This window comes from Caloenas nicobarica, chromosome 7 (assembly GCF_036013445.1).
Source record: "Caloenas nicobarica isolate bCalNic1 chromosome 7, bCalNic1.hap1, whole genome shotgun sequence".
Classification (NCBI taxonomy): Eukaryota; Metazoa; Chordata; class Aves; order Columbiformes; family Columbidae; genus Caloenas; species Caloenas nicobarica.
The window spans coordinates 10162501-10181409 of NC_088251.1; the positions used below are offsets into that span (position 1 = coordinate 10162501).

The following is an 18909-nucleotide window of genomic DNA, read 5'->3' on the forward strand; positions in this document are numbered from 1 at the left end:
AGATCTCAGGAGCTCAAACGAGCGAGCGGCACAGCCTCCATGGAAGTCTGTGTACGGCAAGCGTGCGAGAATAGAGCCCTGTAATGAGAGGAAGCGCAGGTTTTATTAACAAACAGTATGGCAAACCACAATTTCTTTTATGATCAGTTCATACCTCCTTAGGAGAACTATAATTGGGGATGCCTTGATGTTTCGCTACATGACGAGTTAAGAATTATGCCTGAGTCACTGTACTGGCCTTCATTTAAACTTTAATGTGTATTTTGCACTGGGTATAAAAGCAGCATTGCAATTACAAGCCATCCAACACATAGTGGGTACCTAAGTACAGAGAACAGAATGATGACAATTGTTTTTTAAATTATTTCTTTCTACCTGCACAATTTTGATCTAGACAAAATGATAAATCCCTTTATTTAGTTCCATTTGCTGCTGCTGCTCTCACAATATGCAGAGAGAGGAAAAAGGTAACTTAAAAGGCTAGCAAGGAAAAACAAAAAAGAAAATTACCAGAAGCAATGTCAAAAAAGTTTTAGGTAGCTAACAAAGAGGATTTATAAGCTCCAAATGTATGACTGAGTTCAGTATAGCTCCCGAGGTGCAGTCCTTGCAATAATACTTTGAGTTTTCTTATTTGCCTCCATAGCTATTTCAAAAAGAAGAGCAGTTAAGTAGCAGCTTTGTTCTTTATATCTGATTACATTTTCAGAGTAAATTTACAAATTAGTAATCTTTATGTTTATAAAACTATAACCTATGTTTGCGAGCAGAAATGATCCTACTACATTGTTTTACAAAAGCACAGGAGCAGATGTGCAGGTGTTGTTAAAGGGATGAGCAAATGAACCTTGTTCTTCTGAAAAAATCTCAGAAATCAGGCTATACAAACCCTTGCAACAATATTGTCATCTGTTTAAATACTGGGACTGTTGGGGAGGGGAGCTCAGCAGTGGTGGGAGGGCTTTCATGTGGTTACATGTTTATTTTGTTTAATATTTCCGTTAAGTGTTTTACTCTGTAGCCTTAACATATTAATATCAGCTCCACAAGAAGAGGGAAAAAATAAAGCATTCAGGGAACTACTGAAAGAATCTTTATATCACAAATATCTGACTGTTTTTAAGAATTCTCTGTAATTGTCCTTAATCTGGTTACTTTACGATTCTTTGTCATCACCATTTCTAAAACTTACAAATCCTTTCCTGCAGAGCTCAGCGTTCATTACTGATATGTCTGGGCACACATTTCAAAAAGAAGATACCAGACAAATACATGATGTTAAAATACTCGTGCTTCTAAATATATTTATTTGAATACTTCACTGGTTCAAACTCTCTGTATAAAACCCTTCAGAAGTCTGACCCATAAGTAATCTTGACTTTACTAAGACCCTCTTTTTAGCGGCTATCGGGGAATAATAAAAAAAAAAAATCCAACAGTTCAGATACCTGCTTTGCTACAGCAGTAACAGAGGATATTAATGTCAGAAAATATACTGAAACATTTGAGGAACTGACCATTAAAACAGGCTTCTCTCTCTAAATATTTATGAGTCATTTTATAACTGGAAGAAAGGGGTTCTGGAATACTGATCTCTAGTGTTACACCTACAGATCTACAGCATGCACAAATAAATAATAAATATTGATATGTGTGCGTAGGTCTACCTGCACGGTACTTTCAGTGGGTATACAATATCCAACATAAGACATCAGCTACTCGGATACCCCACACCAGAGTCAAACCAGTGTGAAATCCTGTGTAATTTTTACAGTGTTTCAGCACAGGTTTTTACCAAAGCAATGCTTTGACTTTCAATATCAGTGTATAAATGTATTTACCCTATCAAAGATTTTGTGGTGCAAACATGATTATTACTGTACCTGATTTGATCATGGTATTCTAGCAGAGATCAAATAATAGAGGCTTTTTTCCCACTTCTTTTTCCAGTGCCTTTAAAAAAAATTCCACTATCAAAGAATGTTAATTTCTAAGGTTTGATCTAAAGATTCCTATGTAAGTATACAATTATTAGGGAAAAAGAGGCACAACAGTGAATATTTTAAAGCAATGTAATCAATATTTTTGCTTTGTGTAGATTTCCCTGCAACAATGAACAAAAAGATCTACTTCAGATTTAGAAACTCAGCTTTAAAGGGAAAGCTAGACAACAAAAAGCAAGAAAGTACTCACCTCTTCACGTAATTTTATCAACTGCAACATGAACGCACAAAAAAGATAAAAAGGAAAGAAATGGCAGGAAAGAAAGATCAGTTGTGTGACAGGATACAGAATTAACATTGACAATTTATCTGTTTACATGTTTAGCATTTAAAAATCACAGACAAACACATTAAAAGAACCTAAACATAGACTACATGCAGAGTTTTTTGAACGAATAAAGATCACTTTCTCACACTGTCACATTAAACAAAGAGAATAGTGTGAAATTCTCTTTTAAACCACATCTAAGACACCATCATGAAATAAAGGGGAATGACTTCATAGAAGTCTATATTATAAAGAAAAAAACAAGTTTACTATTCCTCTCTTCGAAGACTGTACAGCTGAAGTGGTTTTGTATATACAAGTTTTCAGAATGTTTTCTGTATATTTTAGTTGTGACAACTGATTTCTTAGTTTACTAGCAGATCTAACTTATTAATAGATGACTGCATCTTTATAGCATGTAACCAGTATTTGAAATTTTGTATACGTGAGTTCTAATGTAACCATATTGTCTAATTTTATTATCGAGCCACATATAGAGGGTTTTTTCCACTTAAAAAAAAAGCAGCAGCAGCTCAGTTAATGGCTCAGAATTCTTTTTAAATATGCTATGCAATAAATAATAGACAAAGGAATAGGGAACAACATGAAACACATCCCCCTCAGAAAAAGACCCATTTGAGGTTCCTAATCCTAGACAACTACACAGTGTATTTATATACACTTTGTGTGTGTATACTTATGTAGTATATACATTTATATTTATCAATTTATGCTTGTAAATCAACACAATCTAACACTACTAATAATATTGCTCTGGCAGGTTTACTATAAAACTAAATAAAACCCCAGTCTGATTATCAAGCTATGTTGTAATATGCTCTCCCCTTAGAGAGATAGATGCATTATTTGTACTGGAACAAAACGTATAATTACTCACAACACGTCTGTATAAGAGTGGCTCTTTATAAAAAAATTACAGTTCTCTCACCGATTCCAGTTGAATTCGAAATTACAACAGCTACATCATTATCTCAGTTTATGCTGATACTTCACCTACACTTTCATCACACTAATTTTCAACACGTGTGTAAGCTGAGAATGTTTACTACTAATAAAGTCTCGCCAGCTTGAAGGAAACAAAAGAACCTCCATTATCCTCTATTGTTTCATATGGCTTGTCTAAAACTGATCCCTCGGCTCACCTCGTTACCAAAACGGACAACGAGGCTCTAACGAGATGTAATTAGGAGGGCTACCACCACACAACTTCAACTGCATCGGCTCTTCCCTATGCAGCTAAAGGAACTTTGCTAGAATTTGGTATAAAGAAAACTGCATTGTTCGCCAAACCCGCACTTAAATTCAAGTGCTTGGCCTATCATAAATTGGCCTCTTTCTCCAGATCTTCCCCCGCTTTTTTCCCCCAAAAGGCAAACATTAAGGCTCTTTAGAAAGAGACGATCTGCGAGTTGATCGCATAGCTATCTTTTCTTTCGAGGCCACCATTCTTCAGTTGACTATGATACTTAAAGGGCCAAAGTTTAAAACTACTCTCCGGCAATAGAGCCCGTTTGGGCATGCCACCCTGCCATAATCAATGAGAGTTTTAAAATGCTGCACATTTGTTTTTTCAATAGGTCCCAAACAAAAATGTTCTATCTTGTTTGTGCTGCATGGCTGAATTTAAGCTCTGCGTGGGATTTGCAGCTAAGCTAAGGAATGGGAGAGGGTTCTTTTTTTTTTTTTTTAACATTGCCTGAAAGATATTCATTCAAATTAACAAAAGATGTATTTTTCCCCCATTTAACAATGCTCTTGATGAAAATGTGTTACTTTTACTTTTCTATTTTGAAATATTATTTTTTTTATGCTTACCGCTCAACTGTAAACAGCATTAAGCCATGCGCAGCCACCATTTTAGGTTATGACAATCAGCATATATTTGAAACAAAGATTTTTTTTTTTTTTTGCAATACAGAATTCGATACAAGAGGTAATCTGTTCCTTTGTAGGCGGAAAAAAAAAAATCTGGTTTACGCTGGTTTGAACCAGTGGAATCTCTTGTGGCTCAGCCTTCTGCTGTGACTAAAATCAAAACTGCACCACAGAGAGCGAGGGAGCGAAATGGAGAGAGAGAGAGAGAGAGTGAGAGAGTGTGTGTGTGTGTGTGTGTGGCACATCACGTGACACACAAAACTACCGAATTTTTTTTAAAAAGCTGATAACGCTACCGCCGTCTCTGTCCGCATATAGATAACGAATAAATGCTGAACTCTATTAAACGCCCTTTACACATTATCGTGGGTCGAACACACAATTTTCTGAACTTATGATGACAGTCTATTTATTTTGCTATAAACCCTCGGCATGTAACGAACAGATTTGTGTCTGGTAATGATCTGCTCTGCCAGGGCTATATGAAATGATACCGACCTTCTTCAGATCTTGGGGAATTAAATTGACCAACTTCACCCCCTGGTCTGTAGCTGAAGTTTGACACACTTTATGCACAGCAAGCCCAAATCTAATATTCTCAGAACTTTGTAATTCGAAATTAAGTAGCCACAAAATATTTGTTCACCACAAATCACATATACAGTGTATGTGTATATGGACACGCAATTTAAACCTAATGCAAATTTATTTAAACTTATTGATGAACACAGGTGCGAAAGAGAAAGGAATACTACTGTATTTCAAGGAAGCTGGTAATACTGTACCTGACAGTATTTTGGTCGAGAAGAATTTCTGGTTTAACCCAACATATACCTTCTGAAAACCATATGAATCACCACATAAACCAGTTCTATGATTATTAAAGTGAAGCCACAACTTTAAGAAGTGTATCGTCGCACTGAAAAACTCAAAAATTTCAAGGGATTTCATAAACAGTAGTGGCCAGAATTACAAATAAGACTTAAAAGTAACAGAGCCCATTCAAGATCACTCCTGGAAAATAGATGTTAATAACAACCCAGTGTATACAGTAGGTTTTGGGTTTGAGGTTGTGAGGTGGGGCATTTTTGATGGGAGAAGGGATGTCTCCTGCTTGTCAGCCTCTGTATGTGCCTCATCTGACTACATTCAACAAATTCAAATTAAAAAGAAATTAATGCACACTAAGCAATGACTTTACTAAACCCTAAATACATTAAGAGCATTATGTCACTATCTAATTAAACAAAGACACACAAATTTTAAAAAAAACCACCCTGAAGAGCAGTATTGTATGATTCTTATAACTTTTCACAAGAAGTTCTTATATGCTTTATCTGGTAAAAGTACTTAGATCTTGGTATAATCATTATAAGGCAATAGTATTTTAAGTTGTTTTCATCTACACATGATGACAGCTACTTATGGGAGACTTTTCAGAAGAAAAGACGACAACAGAAGACCAATCATAACTTAGTAATTCTTCAATATGCTGTTTGTACTTCAGTCTTTCTTTTGGGAAGAACAACTGAAAACTCTTATCTATGACCCTATTCATTAGAGCTTATAACTTGGCTGTGTTTTGCTGTAAATGCATCTTGAAACTCAGCTCAAAAACCAGAAGTTGAATAAAGAAAGGATACAAATTACATCTCATTTATTTCTAGATACTCAATATGGTCATACTGGCGGGTATACATCAAGTTCCTTTTTGTCTTCTCCCTCCACCAGAAACGTTCCGCAAATGTTTTCATGATGCTAAAGACCATACCTAAAATGTACAGATTAGATCTCTTTTCCTTTGCATAATGCCCCAGTCTAACCAGATATTCCGTATTTCTGTTGGCAGATTTTACCAATATTTGTGGATTGGTACAGGAGCAATTCCGAGCTGAGTTGTTTTTCCAACAACTCCTTTGTTGGAAGAGGAATCTCTCTTCTCTCCGCTTTCAAAGTCTGGTGACTAAATTAGGGAAAAAACCCCACCACTTTTCAGTTTAACTAATTCAAGCTAACCCAAACCGATCAATAAGTGAAACTCTCATATATTAGAGTGAGGGTCAGTCCATCTACCTCTATTTATTTCCATCAGATAAAATTAAAGCAAGAATTGGAAACATCTTCAAATACTTTATGTGGTTGAAAGTTATACCCAAGCATCCTTTCATCATCTCGTTCAAGCTTTCCATTGATATAATAATGTGTAGGAGTATTAAACCTGAGGTTATTGAGTTAAATACATCGAGATAACATGTTTGCTATATGGTAAGTACCCAAACCTACACTTGATTTAGACAGTTGCACATTCTGACAAGCTCAACACCAGACTGCACTTGCACTCAATGCTTGTAGCCATAACTACACGCATATAAGTACAAATAGAAATAATGATATTTCATAAGAAAAAGGCTGTGATATTTATTATTGGAACAACACAATAAAAATATATTTTTAAATACTGGCATATACATATTGAAAATAAGTTAGTCGACCCCTTTATGGTGATATTTCATAACTTTTCAAGGAAGAAATGAAAGAAATCCAGAGCTTTCAAAGGTGTGGGGGTAGTAACTTCAAGTTGGGTTACTACATAAACTCCTTTACCACCCAAAATTTTCTTCCACTTAAGAAAGAAGTCATTTGGAAGAAAAAACTCACATCGACAAATGGCTGAAAATATAATTGGGTTCCTTGAGATGAGACCATGTTTCTTCCACCCAGTTTTGAAAAAAGATCATAACTCGCAAAAAGTGCACGTGAACCAGTTATTAAACCATTCCTTAAAAAGTGAAAATAAAATATTTTATCTCATCCCTACACATAAGATATTCTGTTATAAGTAAAGCTTCTTATCACAATTGCCCTTTTATGTCTGAATTCACACAATTTTTTCTTGAAATTTAAAAACAGCAGCACCTTAAAAGAAATAAAATGAGAATCTTAATACTTTCACAGGACTGAGTTTATGATCGCGATATGCAGACTGTGAAAGTTTTTTCCCTGAAATCATCCTTTTCAGAAACTCATTATTCAGGGATAAAAACCCCTCGTTATTTTATTCAAATTTTGGAATCTCCCCTTGCTATGATATATAAATCTTCCAAATTTAACCCTTTGCATAGTTATTAGAGTTTCTGTACACTACAGAGTCTAAAGTTATATTGTATCTGGTGTAAAATTTCATTAATGTATGCAATAAAGTCTATTACAGAGTTTAAAACTTATGCAGTATTTTAAACGTGCTGGGTAAGTTTAAGGCTTAAGGGGTCTGTGTTTTAAAACTCATTGTACTGGGATAAGTTCTCAAGCCTTTATTTTTTCCAGTCCTTAGTGGAACTGAGCTTATACTGAGAGTAGAAGATACTAAAAAAAATCCAGAACATGGTTCTGTTTCCTTATTTAATATTGCATTTATCAAGTAACCATTTAAACAAGCTTCACTTTCACTACCAAAATAATTTAAATGCTATCTGGTCAGAAGAGAAAATCTGATATTTAAGAAAACTTTCACCTAACATCCAACTCTAAATGCACAACTTTGATTACAGCTGACATGATTTTCAAAAAGAAACAAAAGATTCTGCTTTCAGACAGAGGTTGTCAAACAAGTTTCAGCACCAAAAGAAATATTAACAGGTGGGTCAGTGTCCTCTGAATATAACGTTGCTTTTAGAATTTTCAGTAGTCTAGTAGGATCCTCACTGTCGTATTCAGAACAACAATATGGGTACAAGATTTTTAAAAAGCCTCTGGATTATCAAGCTTTCCTTCATTAAACGAGATGGATAGCACTCTGCATTCTAGTACAACGCCCATTATGAAAGCATGCTCTTATTAGTACATCTTGTGGTTTTGGTACAAGGACAGAAAATCTGTTTAGGGAAGGAATCACACAAGGAAACTGAGTGGGGTACTACCTAATTCTGAGAGCGCACTTCCATTTGTTTTGCCTGCCAGTGTTGATTTAATTATACTGCATTATTATCAAAGCTGCATTATGTACTTTTTTATTCCTTTTACATGTGTTTGAGGTGAAGACCTTGGCTTTGTCGGCAAACAGCGCGTTTCAAGTTATTTCTTAAGTACTAAATAATAAAGAAAAGAGAATAAAAGATTTTTTTTAAGATAGCAGACAGTGATCACAAGTTAAAGGGTTAAATGTAAGATCTCCAAGAAACATTTTGAAGTTGATTAAGACCCCAGCTTTGCATTAAACAGTATCACTTCCACATGAGTTGTTGCTAATGCTGTTAAGGAGCAGCTTGAGAAGCCCAGTGTGGCAGTGACCTCCTTCACCCTCCAGCCACCCACTAGGCCTTCTTGATTAGCATCCTACCTGGTTCTCTGAGGAATTCCCGTCATCCCCCAGGAGCTCATTCCGCACCTCATCACTGTAGGCGATCCGTGACCTTTTCTGTAAAACAAAAAGAAAAAAGGGTTAGGAAGTAAAGCTCCGAAGCCATTGGTATCAAGGCTGATCATCTTAAACCTCGAGAGCCCCCTAATGGATACCTACTTGATTAAAAAAAAAATGCAAGGAAAAGTTATTAAAAAGTTCTTAAACTGCTGTATTTTGATAAATCTGCAAAGCAAAATCTTAGCACTTCTAAGTCACATCCTCAACATTTCAGCAATGAAAGCAACTTTAGCGAAGCTCAAGACACATAATGTGTGATTCCAGTTCTGACAACCAGGTAACCTTGACAAGAAATACACACTAATACCAGAAGCATTGAAGAAATGCATGTGTAGGAACCAAATGCATTTTTCTGAAGAACACTTGCTAGCTCGATGCAGAACTCAACACAACACTGCAGTGATGCCATTAAATAAGAATGCAAGACTGAGCTGAACAACACACGTTTGACAAAACTGGTTGAACTTCAAGATGTAGAAAGTTAACAAGTGTTTCCTATGCTGCTATGGTTACAAAGGCCTACAGGGAAAGGACCAGAAATCATCAGGCAAAAGGAAGGAGAGAAAGCAACAGCACAGGGAAACACTGGTTTACAGCAGTCCATGGAAACACCACAAAACTGAGACAGTCATTCATTATATTGTTGTAACAGACAGTCGTTATTCACAGCTTATGAGCACCAGATTTGCTCATGAACTGGTAATCATATTGATTCTAAACTAGATCAAGTGCCGAGCAATGGAAAGCAAATGTCTGAAGATCACCAAGGTGGCACAACATTCAGTGGAACAACAGGGAAGTCCATAAGGAGGACATCAGTCCGGCTTTCAATTTTTTTTTGTTGGCCAAATAACAGGCCCTACGTTAATGTTCCTACATTCACCATTAAAAGAGAAAAGGATTTTTAACATATTGGCCAAAATCTTCTTATATTTGCGTGCAGTTATGATCACTTCTTCACTTCATGAGAGGAAGAAACCCAAGATAGCAAGAATTAGGCTGTAGGGCCTTCATTTATCACTGGGAGCTTCCTGCACACTCTGCCATGGTGGTCACTATCAGCAGGAACTCAGCAAAAACAAGTCCCTCCTCATTGGAACTCAGACACAGGAAACAATCCATCAGAAATTATACTGAGCACAGTGCAATTTGTAACATTTTTGATAAATAAATTTGGAAGTAGGTTATCTGTTACAGTAGGAACCCAGCAGTGGAGTAAGCCTTGTATTGGTCATCTCAAAGCAATACATTTTAGCTTTTTTCCCTGTATAGTTCACCCTTTATTATCAGCATCACCGTTACAGTGCTTACCAATTTGTGCTTCAGTTCCTCATGCTCTGATCTAGATTATATATTAAAGCTACAGATGTACGTACCAAGGACAAAGCATTCCATGGGCCTACTACAAGAGCTGAATTGTGCCAAATCTTTTGGAGATCTCAGCTGTCACAGTTTCATACTAACCAAGCTAAAGCAGTCTACAGCATTAAAGGAAATGAGAACCTTTAAACAGGCTGTGGTATCAGAGCTGCCAGTTTAAATTATTCATTTCATCACTATGGGGGACTAAAACACTCCACAGTATGCAAAAATATCATATGGAGATGGGTTTTGTTTTTCTCTTTTTTCACCAAAAAGCCAACAAATTGGCATAGATTGTTCAATTATATTATTTTCATATTATTATTTGGTACACATCAAACAAGGAAGAAAATTACAAATATATACCAACAAATATCTAATCTTTTCTGATTAAGATTCAATCTTCCCATCTGAGGTCTAGTAGTTCAACTGCGCAGTCTCTCCCAATTTAACAAAATGACTCAGCCCCATTGATTCTGTTAGTGTTGAATGTATTTATCATTATTAGGCTGAGATGAGGAGTATGATGCTTCATGAGCTTGTTCTCTGGTGAAAAAGTTGCCTAATTACATGTAGAGACTGAGATGGTCATTGGTTACACATCATCTGTTCGAAAGCCTTAACTGGCTGATATTCTCATTCATAAGAGACTGCACAAAAGAAAGGAAAATGAATGTTCTTCATAGAAGAGAAATAAATGTTAATAGCAATACAATTTTTAAAGGTCCTTTATAATATTTTACATCATCATCACTGAACTTAAATATATTTGTATCATTGTTCTTTTATTGCAATAATCTGTCACAATCTGAAAATCAGCAATTATATTAAAAGAAATAACCCTTGGACTACAATTAGGTGTAACTCTTTGCCATAATCAATAAATAATTTGATACTACTTTTGATCACAGTTTCACTACCAAATGAATCAATATTATAAAAGCAAAGTCCTTTGAACTAAAGTGTTCGTTTGTTCTTTCAGGATTTGTCAAAAATATCAATATCTTGAATTACTATTCTTATTTTTATTAAAGCAGTATTGGCTAACACTTTTCAATGCGGCTATCAAAATTAGTTCAGTTCACCTGAATTCTACAATTAAATAATTTTTAGATTTTTTTTTTTTTTTAGTTCATACCTATCAGCTGTTTATAAATAAGTTCTTTAGCCAAACGCAAGAATGATAGTTTGAGCTGGAAATGTCACACACTCTGCTACAGTTTGAAGGAACCCAATTCATAATGCATTTTATAAATAGTTAATGACTTCTATACATAAGCTAACCAGGCAAATCAAGAAATTGTCAACATTTTTAGTCTTAGTTGTCAGTTACCACTGTCTACTGGTACTTTATATGTATGTTTCTAGAAAAGACAGAAGCTTTACAGAGTTTGTAATCCAAGGCACTTCTGGGTAGCTCAGTATAGGTTTAAGAGCTTCTCTGTGCAGTTTTTTTGTCTGTAAAGGTCTGTCATATAGAGAAGTTCTCCTTGTATTTTCTTGTATATGCAGACACAAAAAGTCTAAGCACGCAAGTGTTTTTAACTCAGTTTACGTGTTTGCATTCGGACATAGCATGCACACAAACATACAATGACACAAAAGGGTTAAGCAACATTCCACAAGGACTTCAAGACAGAGAAAGTTTCAGGGGCTGTTTTAAATGTACTACAGTACCCGGACCTTCTGACAAGGAAGAATTTCTGATTCCAGGCAGATCTCTCTCAGTTTATGAACAGGATTTTTTGCATACTGATTGGGCGATTTTCTTAAAGCCCTGTTCAAACAGATACACTTGCTCAGTTCTGTCTGGCAATTTGGCTTTAAACAATCTGTCTACTTGACCCAAGCCTTAACATTTCCCAATAGAACTGAATGTGTTCATGGGCAAGCACAGCTAAATTAGAATTGAAATGAATTAACTCAGCTTAAACTAATTAAGATCTGTGATCTGCAGTACCACCCCCCTGTATGATTCTACATGTGAAGTAGGGTACATGTAACCAGACTGTAAGAATTCTGCTTATACTACTAATCTGAGCATAACAATGAAGTTCGTCTATTTCTAAAGCATATGAGAAGTTAATTTCCATGGCCTACACATGGCAAAGCAATTGCTTAAATTGCCTCACCTGGGAATTTAATACAATGTTATCATCAGACCAGCCACACTGTAAATAGATTTATAATGCTTTCCATGTGCTAGGCTAGGTTGCATATGAATTAAGTAATGATCTGGTATTACAATACAATCAGCTAGTTCCCACACCTGGCAGGCAGGGTATTTTGCTAAATTACTACCTATACAGATACATCACAACATAAAAACAGAAAAGGGAATGGGAAGAGAAACAATCTTCACGGTGTATGACCAATTTTTACGTGGTAACCAAATAAGATGTAGATAGAAAGAGGTATCCAAAATAATCTGTTTCCAACATCTGCACAACAGAACACATACTTATTCATTTCTATTCAATTTTGGCCTAATTTTCCACATTCTATACTTTAATTACCCATTCCCATTCTGAAACGTTCCCATTAGCGAAAGCCAGAACTAGCCAATGCCCCCTCACTCCAACGCGCTTTCAGCAATGAGCCAAATAATTGATATGAAGTATCGCACGTTCTCATACCTGGACTAAAGAACAGCTTTCCCCCCTCCTAAATGCCAAGCAGTCCCCTGAACAGAAAAGCAAACCTAGGTGCATTTCAGACGAAAGATCCAGCAAATCCTCCCATCCCAACCTCTCAATTTTTCAAGTTCAGTGTTTTAAGAAGAGATTAAAGTTATTTTGCATATGTGTGAAATACACATAAACAAATGAGGTTTATTTATCCACAAATGTCTGCTTTCATACAAAACTCAACAGAATTTCCTAGTATATACAAGTGGTTTAAAAAAATCTTTAGGCATCTGTTTCAGAGTTTGCCCCTGCTCTAGATGTAAAAAAGGCACAACCAGAAATAATTTGTAGGAATAAATTACTTTATTTTGTGTACTTTGCAACTAGTCAGTTTTGCCATTGCTCTTGCTAAAAGCGAGGTGAAAGAAGTGACCTGATCCTCAAATGGACTGCTAAATACTGCAGAATTTACACTTTCATCTCTGCTTTCAGAATAGATACTTGGCTATTTTTTCCTGAACAGAAATGGAAAAGACACAGTTTAACATATTTAGAAGAAAAATAAGTGATCATTTAACAATCTTAAAGCTTGTATTGAAACAGAAACACAAAAACACTTTTTCAGGATGTGAAAATTATTGAAATTGCTTAAGAAATTGTGTTCAGACTTCAGTTTTCAAAACTTCTACATTTCTCTGCAAAGATGATATAAGGAACAGTAGACTAGACACTTCAGAGTGCAACTCAAAAGGTATTTTCCTCTTCCTCAGTAGCTTGGTTCTTATTGATTGTGTGTAATAAGCAGGAAAACGATTACATAGTGTTAATATACAACCTGATGCAATGCTGGACGTTCAAGCATTTCCTTATGAAAATAAAAACCAACGCTGATACATTTTTGTCCAAAAGGAAATAAAAACGAATCTACGAATCCTATGAAACTTCCAGTTGAAAGAATCGATTCAACGGTATGCGCTGGCTGGCAAAAGTCAATGTCTACGCCCCTCCTGGTCTTGCCTGCCCTGCCTGTATGCACACAAAAAAACATTGCAGGCAACTCAGAGGAAAATGCACAACTTAAAACCTGTATTCTACCACCCTGCCAAATGTCGTCGGGTTCCTACAACAGCAGAGAGAAATCCAACTTCAAGTGCTAATGTGAAATTAATGCAGAGATACTGTCACCCATTTTAAGTAGAAGTCACAGGTCTATAAATCATCTTTTCAAAAATCACCATCAAAGACACTTTTAGTTTCATTATGGGGTGAGGGCAGGGAGGAAGGTCAAGCAAACCCTCACAAGGATACAACACATTGATTATGTTGATCGTAAAAAACGCAGCTTCTGCCCACAAACTCGTTCCATCTCAAACTCGTGACCAGTGGACCACGTGTGCCAGCAACATCGCTGATGCTTGAACAACCTGCTGGATTGCACATGCTGTAGATAGAGACCTGTGAGAGCACCGTAACTGATTGTTCCTCTGCATTTAAAGAGTAACAGAGGATCATTTCTATTGTGAAAAAGACATTTGGTTTTAGAAAAACAACTTATATTTACCTGAGCTCTGTCTTTTAAACTTCATAACCTAGACAAGGAAAGATTTTTCAAAATTCAAAGGTCTGGAACTAGCTGACCTCGCCCCCATTCTGGTTTTTATGGGATGCTCAAAAATTCACTACCATCATTTCCAATATACAGAAGACCACATTTATAGAAGAGTAATATCACGAAATAAAAGTATTACAAATTCAAGCAAAGAAAACTTCAGATAAGCATTGTTTGGGCTTGGATTGCACTCTCCAAACATAGCAATGAATAACTCCCCTCAGCCTCATGGGGATTTTTGGTTTTGTTCTTTTTGGTTTTGGTTTTTGTTTCTGCCTTCTTTTTCTTTTTTCTTTTTTTAAATTATAGCTACTCATATTTTTGCTTGTTTGAAAAGGCAAGAAGAAAAGGCAAGAGCAAGGTTGGAGAGGCGTGAACACCCTCTCTCCTCAACTCAGATGACAGCTGGAAAAGACGGATACCTTGGCACTAAGACCACATCTGATACAGGTTTAAAGTAATCCACAACTTGACTATTTTTTTCAGGTCTAGGAAGGTCTAAGTGGGATAAATTCTGTTGTTTATAGCATTTGGACTTCAAGGCAAAAGGGACATGCCTAGACTATGGCATCAACAACAAATCTGGATGCAAAGAACAGGAACAATCAAAATTAAGCCAGTTTTGTTGACAGAGAAATTGATCTTCAACTCATTTTCAGGCGAAACTGCAGAAATGTTTACGGATGTCAATATGATCACTTAAGACAATTCAGTCTCTATATCAAATCCTAGAAGACTCCTACTCCTAAACAGATTTTAAAAAGTCATGTCAGGCATTGGAAGTCAGTCATTGACATCATATCGGCTGCTGTTCTTCTCCAGAAGTCTCTACTAGACATGAATAACTTCCATTTAAAGATCAGCAAAACTAGGCTAGAAAAGTAAGCCTATTTTGAATATGGTTTAATTACAGCAGAACTTTGCACTTAGAACTGACACATGCACATAATAAGCATTCAGGTAAGAGTTACAAGTTTCTCTGCAAAATTACCTGTTAGGGAAAATCGTCAAGGATGACAGTGAAATAGAGAACTAGTGCCTTTTTCCAGTAAAACACCAAGCTTACATTTCTTTTATGAAATCTTCATTGGCCACCTCAATTCATCTCCTTGTTGTAATGACCTAACTCATATATATTTTTTTTTTACTGAAAGCTTGCTTTTGTTCCTTTTCTTGTGGTTTGTTGTTGTTGCGGGGGGCTGAGGGGTTGTTTGTTTTGATTTTGTGGTTCGTTTTGAATAATGCCTGTTACCACACAACTTCATTTAATCATTTATGCAGCAAATGCTATTTAAGGCACAAGGAGCAACTACACAACAGGATCATGTATTTCAGGCTGTCTTGTTGGCCAAAGACTTTATGCTGTGTGGTAGGTTTGTAATTAAGACAAATGTGTGCTAAATCTTGGAGATGGAAGATGAACTCCAGTGTATTGGAGAAAATGAAAATATTTTTTTTTTTCCTCCATTTTCCTCCAAGGGGAGAAGTTTATACTATGAAGGGCAACTTTTAAAGGGAGTGCTCCCAAAGACAGTGAAGCAGGGAGAAAAAAAAAAAATCTTAAGGAGGCTTAAGATTTTTGAACTAAGTAGCTGACACTAATTAGCTCATGCTAAAGAATGATAAATATCTCAGGTAAACCAAAACATGAAATGTTCATTAAAATACCTTTGTTTCAGCCAGTATTTCCATCTGTAGCCTAAGATCCTGTTACTAACAGTAACAAGACATCTGCTGGTATTTTCCACCAGCTCCTTCCTTTCCAGCATCCAGGCGTTGGTTCCATCCTCCGACTGTTGCTGAATTGTCTGTGTCAGGCTGTACTTGCACTCTCTGGCCAGACACTACGGACATCAGCAACTGGAATGGAAAGTCTGTAACTGGGCTGAAGCAGTTGGCATTCTTGAACACTACCATCATCTTTTTCAGCTCTCCCACTCCCTGGGTTTCTAGCACTAGGTAAAGCCTAGGAAAGTTGGTATTTTTTAGGCTTTCCCGTTAAAAGCATGGTTTTGCTATGGAGTTCAGGTCTATTAATAACATATACATTTTGTCCACTGTGAACTCCAAGAGTAAAGAAAGAGGAAATCATAAAGACAGATCTCATTTCGGACACTTCAAATGAGGGCAAGGCAGACGAATGAGATGTTTCCAAGGCAGCTGAATTGTCCCACCTACATTTGTGCCACTCTGATAGGATCTATTTTAAACCAAAGAAACTTAAGCAGGCCTTTCCAAAAATACATTTTGTGCACAAAACGCTATTTATAGGCACTGTCCTTTTTTCACCAAGCATACACACTCTCTCTCAGAGTTATCTTTCCACCTATATACCAATACATGTTTTTCCATTCCTGAAACTAATACAGACAATATGAAAATTTCAGTTGAGACCTAAAAATATTAATCATAACAAATATCAAAAACTCAGTTGAATGAGAGTAGCAGAGAATAAATTCTGACTTCATCATTAAACGCAAAATAAAATAATGCTTGATGCAAAGAATAATTAAATAGAAAACCAGCATAATTAAGGTGCTTTGCATACAAATTACCCACATGGTGTTCACTCTGTATTTCGATGCAGCTGTTCTGGACCATAAGCACATTAGCTCAAACTATTGATTAATAAAAAGGAAAATGAAAAAACCCTTGTGTACAACACAGCCCAATCAAAACTGATTTTTGGACCTTACTGTCCATGTTTCCTGAATTTATTATTTTGTGCCCTGACATGATTTAGCTGGGATTCCTTTCATTCCATGTGTACTTACACACAGACACATTGTCTTATTTGAAAAAGAGAAAAATTGCCTGAGTTAAGTAATTTTAGTAGTTAAGTGGTCACAATTTGGCTTTGAAGTTTGCAGCAGATTGAAGGAGGAGTAAATCTGTACCTTCGCTGCTCCCCACCAGGCACTACTGGGACAGAACCAGTTGTTTCACGCTGTGTTAAATCAATAGCTAATATGATAAAATACTAGCCCGATGTTCAGACGTGTCATTTTCTAGTTTTATCACAAGCTGACGATTAGTTGTTCTTGCTTTACACTACCTGAGATAAAAGTCAATAACTAATCCACTACTTATAATTTATCTAACTAAAGTCCTCCTCCTTTTTATACTGGCTTTGCATTTGAGCTCCTCAGTCTCCCCCATTCAGTGAAAATACTCGTAAACAACATTCATTTCTTAAAGTGCATAAAAAGGACGGAAAATAAATTATTATAATGCACATATCTATATCAAAAATAGCCACCCTTTCCCTGTTTGGTTTATTTCTTCAGAACTTAAATCTTAGGCTTTGCAACACAGTGTAACAGAAAGGCAGTATATTTATACAACATATTGGTATTTGCAAAATATTAGGCATTTAAAGTGTCTTTCTGATAGACAGGCTTCAGTTAACTTGTTATTTTTCTCCTTACCTGTAGCATAGTCAGAAATTCTGCCTCTAAGTGGACCAACATACAACAAAAAGAATAATGAGAAAAACTGATGCTGGCAGTAGCTCATTTCCCAGTAAATATTGATGTCCAAACTCAAAAAAATCCACTGACTATTTCTGTGTTGCCCCTGTTCCTATGTTGTCACCAGCAATGCTTACACATTTCTATTGATCTTGTTTATAGCTGCCTAGATTTTCACTGTCAAGACAATGTAGTGTGAACCTTAAGGAAAACCTCGCTTTATGTAAGACTGCATAAAGACTGCTATATCAGTCAAAGCTTCAATTAGTCCAGAACTTGTACTGCCTCCTATAGTGGCCATTAATGGATAACAAGGGGAAATCTTAAGGAACAGAGCAGAGATGGAACGATTTTCATTTCAGTAGATGCTGCCAGTTTCTGATGATCAGCAGTTCAGGGAGTTTAAGACACATCTAAGATCTTCATACTTAATAAACCTTGATGGTTACTGCTTACATAATACGTCTTTTATTCAAATAGCAGCTGAACAAGCATGCATGTACAAGAAGAGAGATGCTCAGATCTCAATATCAGGGCAAAGATTAAATTCGAGTTATCCCACTTTTCATTTGAACAAAACTAAAGTGAAGCTCCCAATAAAGAAGGTAACAATTAAAATATCAAAAGAAATTAGTTTATATGAGACAAGATTGTAACATCTCTTCCATGGGGCACATATTGGCAATATGAATTTAATTCGGAGGTTCTCATCTTTACAGGGTAAGCTCCATAGAAAGAGAAAAATTATCTAATGAATCGCTTTCCAATTTCTGCTCATATGGGTCATTCGCTCTCCCAATCTCATAATAAACTATGGCAAATATTCAAATTACTCAGATTAGAAGAGCAGAACTACACTCCATAGTCATACCTCTGCTCAGCTCCTTTGAAGTGCAAGAAAGGCCCAGTACCATTTGACCAAACATCTGTCCCTCCACCCCACCAGCTGTTCTTGTATGGTACAGTTTAGAACCTTCTGGTATAACAAAGCTGTTAGCATCAAATACAGATGATCTGATACAAAGAAAAACAAAGTTTGATAGCATATGGCAAACACAATATTTCCAACTCCAGTTCATGAATCTGACATGCAAAATCAACACATTAAGAATATAAAGACTGGAAGGAAAAAAAAAAAAATCTAAGTGTGCAACACATATCTGGATTTTTGATTCCTAAGCATTCAGGGACAGACCCAAATTTATGTAATAATCTCCAGTTAAAATTTCAACTTGAAAATGAACTCAAGGTACAGAG

The 18909-nt window shown here is 36.1% G+C and overlaps 1 protein-coding gene across 2 annotated transcripts in view; it reads right to left on the reverse strand.

The window, feature by feature from the left end:
• The window catches only part of VTI1A (vesicle transport through interaction with t-SNAREs 1A), a 268497-nt gene that overhangs the window by 205979 nt on the left and 43609 nt on the right, over positions 1-18909 (reverse strand). For both annotated transcript variants that reach the window (XM_065638988.1, XM_065638989.1), the window contains exon 4: positions 8504-8581. In XM_065638988.1, the coding sequence (XP_065495060.1) occupies positions 8504-8581 (78 nt within the window). The remainder of the gene's footprint in view (positions 1-8503; positions 8582-18909) is intronic.